The sequence below is a fragment of the Bos indicus x Bos taurus genome, chromosome 29 (assembly GCF_003369695.1).
Source record: "Bos indicus x Bos taurus breed Angus x Brahman F1 hybrid chromosome 29, Bos_hybrid_MaternalHap_v2.0, whole genome shotgun sequence".
In the NCBI taxonomy this organism is placed as follows: Eukaryota; Metazoa; Chordata; class Mammalia; order Artiodactyla; family Bovidae; genus Bos; species Bos indicus x Bos taurus.
Genome location: NC_040104.1, coordinates 48,957 through 64,733, shown reverse-complemented (window position 1 = coordinate 64,733; position 15,777 = coordinate 48,957). Strand labels below are relative to the sequence as shown.

The 15,777-nt window shown below is 57.9% G+C and overlaps 3 protein-coding genes across 6 annotated transcripts; 1 reads left to right on the top strand and 2 right to left on the bottom strand.

Moving 5' to 3' along the window:
* Positions 1-107: 107 nt before the first annotated feature.
* Positions 108-5,935, top strand: BET1L (Bet1 golgi vesicular membrane trafficking protein like). 3 transcript variants are annotated; one of them, XM_027532068.1, is made up of 4 exons: positions 108-1,682; positions 2,837-2,928; positions 3,168-3,224; positions 3,352-5,935. In XM_027532068.1, exons 1-4 carry the CDS (start codon positions 1,664-1,666, stop codon positions 3,517-3,519), a joined length of 336 nt encoding a protein of 111 aa, XP_027387869.1. In that variant the 5' UTR covers positions 108-1,663; the 3' UTR covers positions 3,520-5,935. The 3 variants fall into 3 exon arrangements, with proteins under 3 accessions (XP_027387869.1, XP_027387868.1, XP_027387870.1); XM_027532067.1 differs by having other exon boundaries at positions 135-310; XM_027532069.1 differs by having other exon boundaries at positions 787-998.
* A 1,084-nt stretch (positions 5,936-7,019) lies between these two features.
* Positions 7,020-11,331, bottom strand: ODF3 (outer dense fiber of sperm tails 3). Its single transcript, XM_027532073.1, has 6 exons — positions 9,889-11,331; positions 9,508-9,708; positions 8,947-9,048; positions 8,648-8,769; positions 7,724-7,864; positions 7,020-7,337 (listed from the first exon to the last, which is right to left on the bottom strand). The coding sequence occupies exons 1-6, from the start codon at positions 9,995-9,997 to the stop codon at positions 7,248-7,250; spliced, it is 765 nt and encodes a 254-aa protein (XP_027387874.1). The 5' UTR covers positions 9,998-11,331; the 3' UTR covers positions 7,020-7,247.
* A 95-nt stretch (positions 11,332-11,426) lies between these two features.
* Positions 11,427-13,385, bottom strand: SCGB1C1 (secretoglobin family 1C member 1). 2 transcript variants are annotated; one of them, XM_027532072.1, is made up of 3 exons: positions 12,860-13,385; positions 12,026-12,225; positions 11,427-11,591 (listed from the first exon to the last, which is right to left on the bottom strand). In XM_027532072.1, exons 1-3 carry the CDS (start codon positions 12,912-12,914, stop codon positions 11,559-11,561), a joined length of 288 nt encoding a protein of 95 aa, XP_027387873.1. In that variant the 5' UTR covers positions 12,915-13,385; the 3' UTR covers positions 11,427-11,558. The 2 variants fall into 2 exon arrangements, with proteins under 2 accessions (XP_027387873.1, XP_027387871.1); XM_027532070.1 differs by lacking the exon at positions 12,860-13,385 and having other exon boundaries at positions 12,026-12,852.
* Positions 13,386-15,777: the final 2,392 nt, after the last annotated feature.

Below are 15,777 nucleotides of genomic sequence, written 5' to 3'. Positions count from 1 at the left end.
GGGGAAGCCGGGACGGGGCGGGCACCGAGCTCTCTGGGCTGCGCGGCGCCTTAAAGGGGCGGGGCCTGGGCTGCGCGCGTGGGAGGCCGGGACGGGGCGTGCGCGGCGCCACAGGGTGTGGCCTGGGTGTGCGTGGGGGAAACCCGGAACCTGCGGGCGCCGTGCTCTATGGGGTGTGTGGCGCCTTAAAGGGGCGAGGCCTGGAACAGCTGGATAGAACTTGAAGGCTTTGCTGCCGAGTCAGCTTTGGCCTTAAGCTCCGGGTCGGTGATCGTCCGACCTATGGGCCGGAATCGCCCTGAACCGAGCGGTGAGCCTCACTCCTTGGGCTAGGATTCCTGACCGGAGAGGGCCTCAGCCGCGCACCTCTCCATCACATGCACACCAACACCCCTCTTGATGCACAGAACGAGTGAAATGTCCAGGGAAAAGTCGAGGGGGGAAGGACTTTACAACCTCCGGACCACTTGGTTTCTAAACAGATGTTTGAGTGCCTACTGCATGCGAGGAGCCGGGATGCGGGTGAATAGAACCCACAGGTCCCTGCCTTCTTGGCGCTTCTGTGCCAGACGTGAAGACCAAAACGGGCAAACAGGACAACGTTAGGCAGCTATAGTGCTGTGATTGAATAAGAAAAGGGGCTTGATGGGCTGCAAGGAGATCTGAAGAAGTGCCAGTTTTTGCTGAGACCGGAGCCCAAGGAGTGAGCCAGGAAAGGCTCTGAAGGAAGGTTTTGCAAGGCAGGAGTGGCCAGTGCAAGGGTGGGAATGGCCGTGGTGGGAGAGAGAAACATCATTGTTGGGGCTGAGAGAAAAGAGAGACTGGGGAGGGAGGTCAGGATGAAGACCGTCTGATTGTGTGTGGTGACTTCACTGCTGTGTGAGCCGGCACACCTGCTGGTCTGCTTGGACTGTTCCTTTTGAAAAGCGGAGATGATAAAAGTTCCCATTTCAGTGGATTGTCGAGTAAATGACACAGCAATTGCTCCATTACGATGGGTGGGTAACTTATAAATATAATCCATCCACCGGGCAAGAAGGCTTTGTTAAGCATCTACTTTGTCACGCCCCTTGTCAGCACCGCGTGCAAGGCCAAAAAGCACTGGCTCCTACCTTACCCACTTCCCTCACGCTCCCACCCCTCTTCTTGGTTTCTTGTTTTCTTCGGAGGGCTTCACTCCTGCGACTTCTGCACCGCTCGCTCGTTCCAGGCACTTTCTAGGCACTGATCTCCAGTTTGTCCTGCCGGCAGTAACTGGAACCGGGCTTCCCACCGAGTTCGCTCCAGGCCTCAACCCCCGCTGGGTCGCGGCGAGGAGCCTCTTTGGCCAGGGAAAGGCCCGTGTGCTCTTCCCGGTTAGGACCCGGATACCGCCTTAGGGGGGAATGGCTGCTGGAGTGTCTGTCGGCACCATAGTTGCCTCTAAAAACACAAATCATCCGGAAGTCCCGAGAGTAAACGCCAGCCCCATCCCCAAGTCAAACGACGGAAGAAACGTCAGATCCTTCTGGTTCCCACCGCCGAGTCCGTCGGCCAGATCTCGGCCGGAAGTGGGGGGCCTGAGGCGGAAGGGGTGGGGCCGGGAGCCCCTTCCGGCGACTGCGCCACGTCCGAGGAGGCTGTAATCGAGCGGTGACAGACCCCGGGGTCGGAGCTGGACGCGATGGCGGACTGGGCTCGGGGTGAGCGCGGAACGGCGGAGGCGGATGGCTACAGGGCTCGCCGGGGCCGACTCCGCTGCCCTTAGGAACTGCCTTCGCCTTTCTCCGCGCCACTAGGTGGCGTTGTTGGGAAGACCCTGCGGGCGGGCGTAGTTTGGGAAGGGCGGCCAGGGTGCAGCCCGCCGCGCTGTGGATGAGTCGCTGGGTCCTTGTGGGCGCTCCTGCCCAACTGCTGCGTGAAAATGCGGGGTCCGGATGCCCGCAGTCCCCACCCGTTCCGTCCCTGGGAGATGACTCTGCACAGGACCTCGGCCGGGTCTCCTGGTCGACGGGTCCCGGAGGCTAGGTCCCCTCGGAGTGAGAGCTGCGCGTGATAGGAGGGCCCAAGCATGCCTAGTACCCCACTTGCCCTCTGGGAGTCTCTCTTTTCACCTGCGAAGTGGGATGCTGATTCTTGTTTCGCTGGGCTGTTGTGACTTTTAAGGAATTAATGGTACAATCGGTTGGTAGGACTTGTACACCTCTTATTTTGGGGTTTGCAAATATCCATGGTTCCTAGACTGTGCCCGTTTTTGATGAGTCTCCTTGAAGCATCTGGCCCGAGGCAGATATGCATTCCGAACTTTGTGATAAATAGTTCTCACCAGCCTTATAGGATGGTAATTCTGAATCACCAGGCCCAGCGCCTGTCACGGGCCAGGTCTCAGCAGGTACCAGGCTCTGGGTGACACACAAGACCCTGTGTGGGATCAGTCTCAAGCCCTGTTAGTCTTTCCCAAGTCTTTACCGGAGCTCGTTGGGGCTTATTTTGAGAACAGGTTCTGTGTACCTTGCTAGTGACGTCTGCGGCGGGATGGTACAGGTTCTGTCACAGAATGTCTGAGAGCACTGGTTGAACGGAGCCCTTGGGAGGTGCGCGCCCACCATCCCGGCCTGGCCATGTGCCCAGGGCCTGTGCTGGCACACACTGCTGTTTGTACAGTCTGTCTCACGTGTGAAGTGTTGGATCCTGGGCCAGTGTAGGACCTGCTCAACAGTCGCACAAAGGCCCGGTTCCCTTAGACACCTGACTGGGCCAGGTGGGGTTGGAGTCCGAGGCCACAAAGGCTGAGGTACGGGGTCACGGGGATGTTCACGGGCGGAGTCATGCTTTCAGCTTCTCTCTCTCCTCGCAGCTCAGAGCCCTGGTGCTGTGGAGGAGATTCTAGACCGAGAAAACAAGCGGATGGCTGACAGCTTGGCCTCCAAGGTCACCAGGCTCAAATCGGTCAGTGGTGGTCCTCTCCTTTTGCCTCCACCTGGCACCCTGGAGGGGGGATCGGAGGGCGGTAAAGACCTGGATGGGTTTCAGGTAGTTCCGTTCTCCTTGTCCCATCGTGGCACACTTATCTGTGTGCGGCCCAGGTGGCATTTGGATCTCCTGATCCCTGCTGGTCTTGTTGGGGGTCAGGTGCTGGTCACTGTGTTTGTCCTGGGCTGACCCTGTCCCCTCTGTGTCCTGACCAGCTGGCTCTGGACATTGATAGGGATGCGGAGGACCAGAACCGGTACCTGGATGGCATGGTAAGGGCCTGCGGTTTGCAAGTGTCGCGGTCAGCTCAGCGCCCCACCACCTGCTTTGCAGCCCCATCTGTGTGTGTTCGCTGCGGAGTCGCTGGCCTTCGTGACAGTGTTGGAATTTCTCCCCCAGGACTCAGATTTCACAAGTATGACGGGCCTACTCACGGGGAGTGTGAAGCGGTTTTCCACAATGGCACGATCTGGGCGAGACAACCGGAAGCTGCTTTGTGGTGTGGCTGTGGGCCTGATTGTGGCCTTCTTCATCCTCTCCTACCTCCTGTCGAGGGCAAGGACGTGAGCCAGTGGGAGCTGGCTTCTGTGGGTGCCTGGGGCAACCAGGATCTTCCTCTGTCTGGTGTTTTGGGCTCCAGAGAACTTGTTTGCAAAATACTCCTTTGAAATGATGATCATGGCTTAGGAATCTTCTTCCTGCGTGGTTGGGAGCCTCTAACCCAGTGAGCTCACGTTAACTGGTTCTGTGTGTGCAAGGGCCCTATCCCTATGGGGTAGCCAAGGCCCGGCTCCCTCGCCACCTTGGGCTCTAGAAGCCCCAGCAGTGTTGGGTCCAAGCAGAGCATCTGGGAATCCTGGACACGGCCACCTGTGAGCAGCAGTCCTTCCCTCGGCCCTCAAGGTTCTGAACGTCTCAAGGCTCCTCTACGCTGTCTTGGTCTGGATGAGGCTGTGTCTGATGTTTGAGTTGCCTGGAGCTGACACAGGAAGGGGGTGTGGCTGTGAAGCTCAAATCATTGTTGTCACCTCCAACTGAGTGTCCTCAGCCCGGATATTGCAGTTTCTCTGGCCAGGGCTGCTGGTCATCCATGAGCCAGAGAGATTCAAAGGTGCTGCTGAGTGGCCTCTTCCTGCCCTCCAGTCCCACGACTGAAACCAGACCCTCAGGGATGGGCAGGGGGATGTGGATGGAGGAAGGAACTGCAGCCTTGGCTGAAGACTTGGGGTCCAGATCCTGGCAATTTCCCAGCTATGTATCCAGGAGCAGAAACTAATGTTTTCATGGGATTCAGGATCTACCCAGCATCAGAGATCTGTTGCCAGGAGACTAGATCTCTAGAGACAGGTCCATCTGACATTTAAGAGTCAGGCAAGGTGTGAGGCGGGGCTTTTATTGGTGTAGGCAGGAGGTTTCTGGATAATGCCTTTTCTTAGGCCCTATAGGTCACTTTTTGAGGGTTTGTGGGCGGTTTACACTAAGCTAACCCTAGCCCTGCAATGTCTGCCCACCCCGCCCTGGGCCCTCAGTGTCCACTTGGTCAGTCCCCTGCTCCTATGAACTGAACTAACAGGCCCAGCCAAACCAGTGGCTGCTTTGTACCTGACTGTGAGTCCCCAGTCTGCTTGTCTTCCCCTAAAAACCCTCGTAAGAAACAAGTCACTGGCTCTGTCTTTCACGGTTCCCATTCCCATCTCATGGTTACGCTCCTTACTCGGAGGACTGGTGGCGCACTGTCCAGCTGCCCGCACGCTTGTGCCACGGGTGGTGTATCGGCTCCTCTCGCCACCTCGCGCTCTTCTCTGGCCAGGCGGACCTCGCCTTCTGGCCCTGCCACTCCTGCTGCTCCTCCTCCTCTCCTTTGCTCCGTGCCCAGCAGGCCTGGCCTCTCCTCAGACCCTTGCCACGGAGCCCTTTTCTCTCCACTGCACTTGGCTGGGCCCTTGGCCTTCTGTCACCATCCCTCCAGTGTGTGCTTCTCACATAGTAAGGTTGGCTCACTTGCCTCAGTGTCCCTGGGGCCTGGGTGTTTCTCTGTCCTCCTTGACATTCCTCCACAGGCCCCTGTGGTCATGCCTTGTTCCCCATTCTTCTGTGTGCCACGGCTTTGACTTCATCCTCTGCCCATCTCACAGTGAACCTAGTCATAGGGACTTGTCCACTGGTCACCAGGCTCAGAGCTGTACCCATATAGTGTCTCCATCTGATCACTGCAGGCACAGCAGATACCCACAGACCTGAACTCCGTGGCCCCTGCCTTTTCTCGGCCTGCTAGCCTTGTTTCCTGAGAAAGTGGCTCAGCCAGGGCAGCCCTGCCCCGCTGCCCTGCTCCAAAGCAGACCAGGAATTTGGAGTTCGTGTTTCAGGGTGGTCTTTTCTGAGGAAAGTGAAAGTTGCTCAGTCGTGTCTGACTGTTGGTCACCCCATGGACTGTAGTTCATGGAATTATCCAAATAAGAATACTGGAGTGGGTAGCTTTTCCCTTCTCCAGGGAATCTTCCCATCCCAGGGAACGAACCCAGGTCTTCTGCACTGCAGGCGGATTCTTTACCAACTGAACTGTCAGTGAAGTCCCTTCTATGAGGAGGACTTGGCCGTCTCTGCTGTGTGTTTCCGCTCAGGCTGCCATCTGTGCCTCCCTGCTTCTCCATCTCTATGACTCTTGGTAGCCTTTCCAGCTATTTGGGGTCTGGGTATTTGTTTCTCTGTGTTAGATGCATTCCTGAAGCGGGCATGGAGCTCTGCTGTGCTGTGTCAGCAGGGTTTCCTGTGGGGCCTTCACCCTCCTCCTCCTCAGCCCTGTACACTGAGCACCTAATACTGTGGATAAGTGGGGGTTGCTGACACTGATTGCTGAGACCATAAAACAGAAGGACTTGAGGACCTTCAGTGTCAGGTGTGGACAAACAGCCAGGCTCTGTCCTTTAAGTCAAAGACAAGGCATTTAGCAATAAAAACTTGAAATAAACAGTATCAAAGTAAACATGGCCTTTGGTGTTTTCATTTCGTTGCGAGCTTCAGAAAGTTTTGTCTGGAAATCACCCTGGTCTACAAACTGGCCACAGGCACTGGTGGTCTTTACTCCGCTGCTCTTTTTCTGGGCCCTGCTCTGCTCCTCACTCATCCCCCTGGGCAGGCAGATGTGGGCTTGAGAATTCCTGCTCCTGGACCTTTCTTTGCCCAGGTTTCTGTGACTCAGATGGAAAGATGATAGCATTGCTGCTTCAGGATTAAGGGAATGTATGTGAGTACTTAGAACGAGTAGCCTGCCATGGTCACAGCTTGGTGAGGTCAGCAGTTGTCATGTGCTTTGTACAGCTGCAGGCACAGGTGCAGCAGGGCTGGGGTGTGCCGGCCTTGGACTCCAGGGTACCCCCCTGAAACACCCCTCTTCATCCCCGCTCGGACAGCCCTTCCCTGTCCACACCCTGTCCACACCTCCTGTGCTTCCTGTGTGCTGTGTAACAGACCACCTGCAGGTGTAGTCGCAGTGGGGTTATGTCTCATGGGGACTGCTTGTGTTTGAGACAGACGGTTCTCTCTGCTTTAGGATGTTAGTTACAGCCTTTTGGAGACAAGGCTGGCACTACCACCCCTGAAAGCTCAACACATGTCTGCAGGTGGTTGCAGAATGGGAGCTGAGGGCCCACCTGGCTTCACTGCCTTGCTGTGTGCTGAGCTCACGCACAGTGTGGTGGCTGATGGGAGGATGAGCAAAGAGAAGGGGGGTGTCCAGGCAGAAACCCTTTGTATGTTGAGTGGCCTGGCTTCAGAAGTCAAGTAACAGCATGATTATTCAGGATGGTCACAGGCTCTATTCTAGAATCCAGGGGAGGGGCACAGACTCCATATCGCAGCAGCGAAGAGTCAGTCTCACAGGGAGAAACCATCTGGAGGGACCGTCTGGAGGATACAACAGAACGTGGAGGGCAGGGATGGAGGCAGAATGAGCCCTTCTCTCAGCTCAGATCCCAGGCCCTGGAACCTAACATGGGATGGTGTGATCGACTATGGGGGCCTCTTTCTGGAAAAGCTGGATCCTCCCCCAAGAGAGACCATTGCTAGTAGAATCCATGATTTTATTATATATCTGGGCACAGCAAGAAACAAGGTTAGCAAATGGGAACACATAGAAAAAATAACTGATTGCAATTGTCCAAAGAAGCATGCTCTGCCCTCCAGGGCCAGGCCAGCTGCAGCCCAGCTGGAGGAGGAGGCACCCACAGCCCTCAGCTTGGGGAATCCGTTGGTGGGGCGACGTGCAGAGGCTTCCGGCAGTGGGGGCGGGGCCGGGGCTAGTCCACGTCCACGACCAGGGGCGTCATGTAGTCAGAGTGTTTGATGCCAAAGGAGACGACAGGGGCGCAGGGCCTGGTCATCGTCACCTGGGAGAGGAGCGGCGGTGAGGAGCCGGCGCCGCCGCCCCACCCCGCAGGCTCTGCCCTCACGGGCCGGCGCTGCCGACGGTGGTTTTGCTGTAGCCCTGGAACCCTGGGCCAAGGTGGCCAGCAGGAAGTCCACTCCGCCAGGCTTGACTGCAGAGCCTGGGTGTGGTGAGCGCTCGGCAGTGCTCACCATCCTGTGTCTGGGGGTCTGGGAACACCAAGCCCGCCAGCGGGGGAGAAGGCTGCTGCTGGAACGCGCGTGTCCTGAGGGTACCCGGCCACCGTGACCCTTGCAGGCTTGCAGGCCCTTCCCCGCACCACCCCTCTGAGCCACGTCACCCCCACCTGCTCCCACCCCACCCGTCTAGGCCGTGCTCTTGCCACACCTTCTCAGGGCTGTGGGCTCCCGGTCCTGGCTTTAGGGTCTTGTCCCCTGGAGGCTCCACCCGGGCAGCCATGGTATACTGTGGAGCCTTGAACTTAGTCACCTGGACATCAGTCTGGCGGTAGGCTGCGGGACCTGGGGTCTGCAAAGTGAAAGAGGCTCAGACAGGCTTGGCCTGCCAGAGCGTGGGGCCTCCAAGGGCAGGGGCTGGCACCAGACACTGGGTTTCAGGCCCCAGGTCACTGTGTGTCTGTGTCCGGGGCCTCTTCTGTCTCCAAACAATGGCCATACCGTGGGACAGCGCTCCAGTGCTGTGGGCCCTGCTCTGTGTGGACGTCACTCTCTTCAGCCTCACCATGGCAACGACACCCCAGTCTGCGCCAGCCCCAGACTTTCCTTTCCATGAGTGTGTGTGAAAGAGGCCCCTTCCCAACTGGGGACGCAAGGGCCATGGGCTGGGCTGGTGAGGTTGGCAGTGCTGTGATGCCAGCCTCGCCAGGCTCCCAGGCACACAAGCACCTCAGGGCTTGGCGCTGGTTATTTCTGGAGCCAAGCCCTCCTCCCCCAAACACGTCACAGCTCGTTTTCCTCCTTCTGCTCAGCTTCTCCCTGCGCGCTGCGCTGTCTCAGACTCTCCTCGCCTTTCAGGCAGCGCCCACGTTGCTTTCGTCACTCCTCAACACTGTCAGCCTCCTGCCCGAGTCTTAACCTTTCACCCTGTCCCCCGTCTGCCCCTCCTCACCTCTGGAATGTAGCCCAGTGAGGGTGGGGCCAGATAGGTGGCAGGCTCCCAGAGGAGGAAGAGCTTCAGAGTTTCAGGAGGATGGGGGCCAGGCTGGTAGGCCCTGGGGTCTAGGGGAAGGGACCAGACGGGCCATCTCTCTAGGGGGTAAGCAGTGCTGTGCCCCAGCCTGGTGACCCTTGCCTTGTGCAGGTCGTCGCTGAAGCTGCCCAGCTTGCTGCGGCCCTTGATGGAGAAGGAGGGCTGGGAGACCTTGCCGATGGTGTGGGGACCCATCACCATGGGTAGCATGTAGGCTGCAGGGCCTGCAGATGCACCAGCGTCGAGTCTCAGGCTGGACAGAACCCTGTGCCCGATTCTCCACTGGCTTCTTCCCTGGGCTTTCCACCTCCAGGAGACCAGCCATCAGGGTGGCCCCCCTCACCCACCCTACCCAGGGTCCCCAACCCAGTCAGCCATGGGCCACCGAGGCTGCTGCGGACCTGGGGTGCTGTCCACTCGGAAGGTCTTGGTTCGGGCAGAAATGGAGTGGCTGGGCGCCGAGTCGAACACATGCTTGGTAGATTTCTCTGGAAAGTAGTCGCCTGGGATGGGGTGGGGGAAAAATATGGGTGCTGGAGGGTAAGGACGATCCTACAGATCAAAACAGGTGATCAAAACAGCCTGGCGCTGGTCAGCTCAAGGAGGACCCCCAACGTGGCAGGTGTGGGGCCTTGGGCCCCAGTGAGAGACAACCGTGGTTTTGCAAGGGGTGTCCGGTATGAAAACTCTGGTTGCAGGAGTTAGAGAGACAGGGGCCTGGAGAGCGAGTCTGATGTGGGCCTGGTGTGGTGACTCAATCAGACAAGGAAGGCCCTCAATCAGAGTTGCGCACCAGAGTTTCAGAGGCTGCACTGGGTCCCAGCTCCCCACCAGGCCCGATGTTGCCCTGTTGTGAGGAGAAGGTGGGTTGGGAGGGTGAGGACGGCTGCACCCCTCACTCACTCATGCCCCTAGGTTTGCAGAGGCTTGGGCAGGGCTGGGGCTGAGCCAGGGGCCCTCACCAGGGCCAGGGGTCAGTGTGGTCTTTGTGTGGTAGCGCCCCAGGATGGAGTAGGCGGGGCCAAGATCCTTGCCAGTCCTCAGTATCTTGGGGTTCACGCTGTAGCGGGGCCCTGGGGAGCAGTTCTCTGCCAGGAGCATGGGAGCCCCACGGAAGCTGTAGGCTGGTGCACGCAGCTTGGTGGGTGTGTGCTTCACAAAGCCTGTGGGGCAGGGATTCTGAGCGGCCTGGAACCAGACCATGCGCTTCCCCCCAACCCCCCATCGACCCTAGAGGAGTTGATGGGCTGGGAGTGAGAGAGGAGCCCAGGCCCACCCCAGGCCCACCCCAGACCTGGCATCTGTTTCCCCTGCCCCGCCCTCCCAGAGTCCCAAGGGCTTACCCGTGGTGGGTGGAATCAGGTACTTGGGTCCAGGGCTGCTGTAGAGGGCCATGATGGGCCCCCGGGGACGATGGGGCCTCCAGGTGCCCACCCATACCTCCTCCGCCATGACTGGCTCTGTCCGTGGATGGGAGGGTGACCGAGTGCTGGAAGGCCTGGGCCCTCCACCCCCGTCACTGCCTTTGCCTGCCTGATGGGCAGAGCTGCAGGCACTGTGCCTCTGCAGTGGGGTCTCGACTTGGGGCCCAGACGGAGGGTCACTGGGAGCCTCTGCTTAGAGCAGTGGGTTGGCTCTGCTGCACCCCCCCAAGAGGAGGAGCATCAGAGCCTCACAGACAAGCCCACAAAGCTCTCTGAGTGCTTGTGGACCTGCCCACAGCGGCTCTGAGGGGGTCTGGGCAGGTTCCTCCTGCTCAGAGGACTCTGAGTGTGACTGGGTAAGGAGCAGTGGACAAAGATGGGGAACTTCTTGCATGAGACTTGCCCTGGAGTGGGGAGGGGGCCGCTCTGGAGGGGCCCTCACCTCTTCGGTCTGGGAGCAGCACTCAGAGCGACCTATGGACTGAGCCTTCTCAGAGGTGGTCCCGTCGCACCAGCCTTGGTGCCAGGGTGTTCCAGAAAAGGAGCATGGAGAGGAAGGCCTCCCCTCTCCCCCTGGGGGCGTCAAGAATTGGGGAAGTGTCCCTGCCTCTGAGCTCTAGAATGTGGCTCTGTGGGATGGTGGATTCTAGATCACTGTCTATGTGATGGAGACAATGGCCTCAGCCCGCGAGACCTCCACCCACACCATGGCTGGCTCAGGACCAAGACTTTTCTTTGCTCTTCTTTGCAGGGTTCAGGGTAGAGTGCAGAGGACCGGCACAGTGAGGCAAGGAGTAAGGTTGTTAGGGGCAGAGCTGAAGCTGCTCAATCCTGCCCCCAGTTGAGACTACTGGCCTGGGGAAACTGAGGCACAAGAAGGCTGTTGAGGGTCCAGGGATCCAGGAGAGGGCAGGCCTGCCCTGGTTTGGGGGCAGGTGTTGGCATGGGGAGCTGCTGAGGGGCCTTCCTCTGACACTGCTCGCCCCGACCACGCGGACCCTGAGCGTCCTCACCGGCAGAATCCTCCTGGGGCTCCAGCTGGGACTTTGTCTCTTTCCTTGAGTAACTTCTCAACCCCGGACCCATGTCATGTATGCATTGTGCACATTTATTGTCTCAAAATGGTAACCTTCAGACGTAGAGCGCCCCCACCCAGCCTGTACCCTCAGCCCTGGCCACTGCCTCTCTCTGGGGCTCTCTGCCGCTCCTTGCTCTGAGCCCCTGCCCCTGCGTCTGCCTCTGCAGAGCTTCTTGTGTCCAATGCCTCCCTGCATCTACATGTCTGCCTACACGCTGGCTTGCTTTGTCTACTTCCTTACAAGGGAGTCTGCCTGGACTTTGGTTGGTGGGTCTGCCCTCTATGTGGGGTTACTTACACATGTGTGCTCCACTCACATGACCCTGTGTATGGGAGTCTGTAGTGTCCCTGAGGGTGGGGAGAGAGAGGAGCCAGAGCCTGAGCTACAGGAGGCTTTATTGATTGGACGACTTGAGGATAAATTCATGCATATGGAAGTGGTAGGGGTGCTGTCATCATGGCTGCTTGTGTAGCTGGTCCCATGGCTGCTTGGAGCCACATCTGGGGTCCACTAGGCATCGTCCTGACCGCCCAGCACTTGCACCTGCAAGGCAGATGCATGTGGGCCAAGGGCCTGGTGGCTCCACGCCCAGTGATCAGTAACTGGAGAGCACAGCCCCATCAGGCAAACAGGCCCAGGCCTGCCTCTGCACACTGCAGCCAGTCCCCTCCCAGCCGCTGGGGAAGCAGGGTGTGTTCATGTGCTTGCATGTGTGTGCAGAGGTGAGCGTGTGCGTATGCACGTATGTGCACGTAGGGGGAGGCTGAAGGCTGATGTGGGCGGTGAGGTCTGGGATGTCCTCCTCTGCTGGCGGAGGTGGGGAAGGTGTCTGTGGGATGGTGGGGCGTGGGGTTGCTATACTGGGTGCGCGATGAGGGGCTATGGCATTTAGTCAAGGGCCTAAGGAATAGGGCTGTGGGTCCTGCCAGGGTTGCAGGCCTTTAGGGAATGGGTGCCCCCCACCCCGGCCACAATACCAGCAGCTTGACCAGCTCCGCCTTGTGCATGGGCTGTAGGCCGTCTATGCAGGACTTGAGCTCTTCCATTGCTGCCTTGGCATCTGCATTGATGTTGTACCTGCTCAGGGGCCCCTCATAGAGCTCCTCCGTGGACCCCACCAGCAGCGTTTGCAGGAAGTCCATGAAAAGCTCTTCGGTGTCTTCCCCTGTGGCCAGCCCTGTATTGCAGGGGTGAGATGATGCCAGGACAGGACTCTTCCCAACCCCAGCCCCAGACTTCCCACCTCCAGCCTCAGTGGTTCTCCAGACCCTCCCCATCAACACCCACCCCACCTGCCCCAGATTTTCCTCCACAACATCCCCCAATTCCACCTGCCCTCAGATCCCTCCCGTTACCCTAACCTCAGCTGCCTCTTTTCACTCTGGGCTCCCTGGAATCACTGAGGAAGGAAAGCCAAGCCTCTGATGTGGTGGGAATTTCCCCTTCCTGTGAGGTTGGCTTACCTGGAGCTTTGATTGGGGTCAGGGTCAGCCTGAGTTGGGCTGAGTTGGTGACATTGGGCTTGGTGGTGACACAGGGGCTGAGACAGAGGTTGAAGCTGGGCTGGGGTTGGGGCCAGTTGGGATCAGTCTACGGTTGGGGTAGGGTTGCCTGGGGACTGGGGTCAGCAAGGGCACCAGGGTCATTGCCCATGTCCACGTTCTGTGATGGAAGTGGGTCGGGGTGCCTGAGAAGGAGGGCATCAATCACTGCAGGGCCAGTGCCTGGAGATCTAGTTTCCGAGGTTCCCACCTGCTCCTCTGGCCCCAGCCTCCCGAATGTGCTGGAAGCCCCTGTCAGTGCAGACTCACCGCAGGTGCAGAGCACGGTGAGAGCTGCTAGCAGGAGGGCGCTGCTTCTCTTCATGGCGCAGAGCGGCGGTGACTCATGAGCTGCCTTGCTGGCTTTATGCCTCACAGGCCAGTCTGGGGGGTGGGTCCAACCTGCTTGTCAAGGCCTGGCCAGTGAGAGCACAAGAAGGGCAGCTGGGGGTGTGTCCTCACCCCCTGCCCTTAGTGGGTGCCAAGCAGCAAGGGGCCCAGGGTGCTCTGTGAGGGCTGGTTGGCAAACCGTTTGGGGTGCCTGGACATACGTAGGGGGGCAAGGTGAGCCTGGTCAGTGAGGAAGGAAGGGACGCTGAGCGCCTCTAGCCTTGCTTGGCTTGTGGCTGAGAGTGGCAGGCTCTTGGGCTGGGCCCAGGCCCAGGCCTTTCTTTTGGAGTGGAAAACCCCCTCCACTCAATGTGCTTCGTGGACCAGTACTGAGCTCTGAGCCCTGAGATAGCCTGAAGATCTCCACTGGGGAGGGGGTGGGTGCAGAGGGGTGGGGCACTCCTGAGGGCTTCCTGGGTCTTACAGATTGAGTGCTGGGAGATGGGCCCAGGGCCACAGGAGGCCTGAAGTGGGCAGCAGCCTCCAGGGAACAGAGGGTGGGCCTGAGAGTGACCGAGCGGCGAGGAGCTGGACTGTCTCTGAGGCCTGGTGTGATGACCAATATCACTGCGGGGAGCAGGGAGGGGCTGCTCTGACTTAGCTTCCTTCGGTGGTCCTCCAGCCTGGGGAAGTCCAGGGTCTGGGGGAGACAGTCCAGTGCTGTAATGGAGACACGGGCTGGGCCGCCTGGGCCCCTGACCTGATCTCCCAGGAGCAGCGCTGACCCTCCTGCCCGGGGCCCGGCCCCTCTTCTCCTGTCCCATGCTGCCACCTGGCGGCCCATGGCATCCAGCAGGACAGCCCACTCTCCCGCACGGTCTCTGCAAGGACCCACGGTTTCCGCCCTACCTGAACCCGGGGACCCTGCTCAGAATCGACTCGTGCCGTCACCAGGCCCCCAGGGCGGCTCCGTCCGGGTTGGCCACCTGCCCTGTTTCTCTCCCTGCCTCTCACGTGCCTCTAACTGGTCCTGAGTCTGTCACAGACCCCAGACCCTTGTCCTGCATCCTCTGAGCACTTAGAGCTTCTCATCCATTTGGCCGTCTGTTTATCACAAGCAGTCTGTAATCCCCTTGCTAACGTGAAATGAAACCCATAGATGATATAACCTACTTGTACACATAGTTCCAAGAGTTGAGGAGAAGCAACCTGTAGTGAAGTCATCTGTAACAAAACAACGTGGCTGTATGGGTGAGACTGCAGTCAGCAAATGTGAGCCCCATCCTGTCCCCACGGCCCGAAGGATCTAGTCAGTGGGACAGCCCTTGCTCTGATTGCGCTCCGATGGACCCATCACCTTCTTTAACTTTGTGGTCCTCGGGCTGCTTGCCAGGTCACCTGGAGAGACGTTTAAAAGTGCTGTCCCTACGGCTTCGACACGGTGCAGACCCATGGAAGCAGGGTCCCTGGGGTGGGGCCTGGATCCCTGTCCTTCTGAATCCCTCCGGCCCCAGCAGAGAGGGGCCAGCATCATTCCCCTTCCTCCACTTCCTCCCAGTCTCCAGAGTGCTGTGTGTTGGTTTGATATGATTTCAAATGCACTTTTTATGATGTAAGTGAAGTTGTTTTAATATACTTCTTTATGACAAAGGCCAAAAGAGGTTGTTTTGGAAGTAAAGTTGATTTAAGAATGAAGCGAGCAGTGTCAGGATCATTCCCTAGCAACAGGCCATGGAATGTCGGCTCCTGGCTGGCTCCTGACTCTGGAGAACCTCTTAGAGAAGCCACACCTCAAGCAATAAATAATTTCAACTGAATTTGGACTTTATTCTTGTCATCTCCCCTTCTGCGGAACAGCAGTGTAATTAATTTATCATTTGTTTGGATTATGTTATTTCTTTATTGGTTTATTACACGGAAACATTATCCTGCATGTTACTGGCTTATGCAATTGTTATAATTTTGTGTTAAATAAACTATGGGCAAAGACAATCTCAGTCTCAAGCATAATTTGCTGTCCACTCCCAACAAAATAACTCCCCAGACTGGTGGAGGACGAGGTGCCCCCTGTACTACCTTAGGACTGCTGATGTTCTTTTTCAGCAAACCCAGCCCTCTGGGGTGACATGCTATTCAGTGGTGCTCCTGAAGCCCTTCACAGGCACTGTCAGTTACAGATCCCCAGCAATCTCTCACAGTTGCAGAGGATTCGAGCATCTCGATTCTGTCTTGCTCCGCTTACTCCTCCAGGCACCATTCTTGGTGACTTTGCTACACACATAGCTAACCCATCTCACCGGACCCTCATCCCTCAGGCCTCACCTACTGTGGTCTTGCCCTCCACACACTTCAGTCAGTCACTGTCAAGGTTATTCCCTGGTCTCTGTAATACCGATAAGATAACTGCACTCCCTTCTCAATTTCCATTTTAAGTGCCCCTGCCTCTGGCTATGTCCCATCCCTCAGCTTGCTGCGTCTGGTGCCCAGCAGTTACTTAGAAACTGCTCTGGTGAACCTTCACAGTCCACCTGGCCTGGATCTCTGGGCCATGGCTAGGAACCTTTCTTCAGTCACACCAAAACCCTTCCCCTCGCACCCTCTTCCCCAACACTGGCTGGTGCCACCTCTTTCTCTCCTCCTGCCCACTCAGCAGGATGTGCTGACCTCATGCTAAGACCTTGCCTTGTGAGAGAGGACCTGTCTTCACACACACCAAAGACAATCCTCCTCCATCACTTCTCCCCAAATAAAGGCTTTGTCATCTCTTTCTGCAGTATCATGTCTTTATCTCTACTGCATCATCCTCATCGACATTTACTCCTGCTATAACATGACTCATCTGTAAGCCAAATACAGCA

What these genes read in the sequence shown, in the direction of transcription:
- BET1L (XM_027532067.1), top strand. Translation starts at nt 283, where the DNA reads ATGGGCCGGAATCGCCCTGAACCGAGCG. An exon ending in AGGTCACCAGGCTCAAATCG is followed by an intron (nt 2,929 to 3,167) that starts GTCAGTGGTGGT and finishes TGTCCTGACCAG; the next exon opens with CTGGCTCTGGACATTGATAG. An exon ending in ACCGGTACCTGGATGGCATG is followed by an intron (nt 3,225 to 3,351) that starts GTAAGGGCCTGC and finishes TTTCTCCCCCAG; the next exon opens with GACTCAGATTTCACAAGTAT.
- SCGB1C1 (XM_027532070.1), bottom strand. Translation starts at nt 12,325, where the DNA reads ATGGGGAGGGTCTGGAGAACCACTGAGGCTGGAGGTGGGAAGTCTGGG. An exon ending in CGGAGCTGGTCAAGCTGCTG is followed by an intron (nt 11,592 to 12,025) that starts GTATTGTGGCCG and finishes TCTGCCTTGCAG; the next exon opens with GTGCAAGTGCTGGGCGGTCA.
- ODF3 (XM_027532073.1), bottom strand. Translation starts at nt 9,997, where the DNA reads ATGGCGGAGGAGGTATGGGTGGGCACCTGGAGGCCCCATCGTCCCCGG. An exon ending in CCTGATTCCACCCACCACGG is followed by an intron (nt 9,709 to 9,888) that starts GTAAGCCCTTGG and finishes CCTGCCCCACAG; the next exon opens with GCTTTGTGAAGCACACACCC. An exon ending in CCGAGTGGACAGCACCCCAG is followed by an intron (nt 8,770 to 8,946) that starts GTCCGCAGCAGC and finishes GTGCATCTGCAG; the next exon opens with GCCCTGCAGCCTACATGCTA.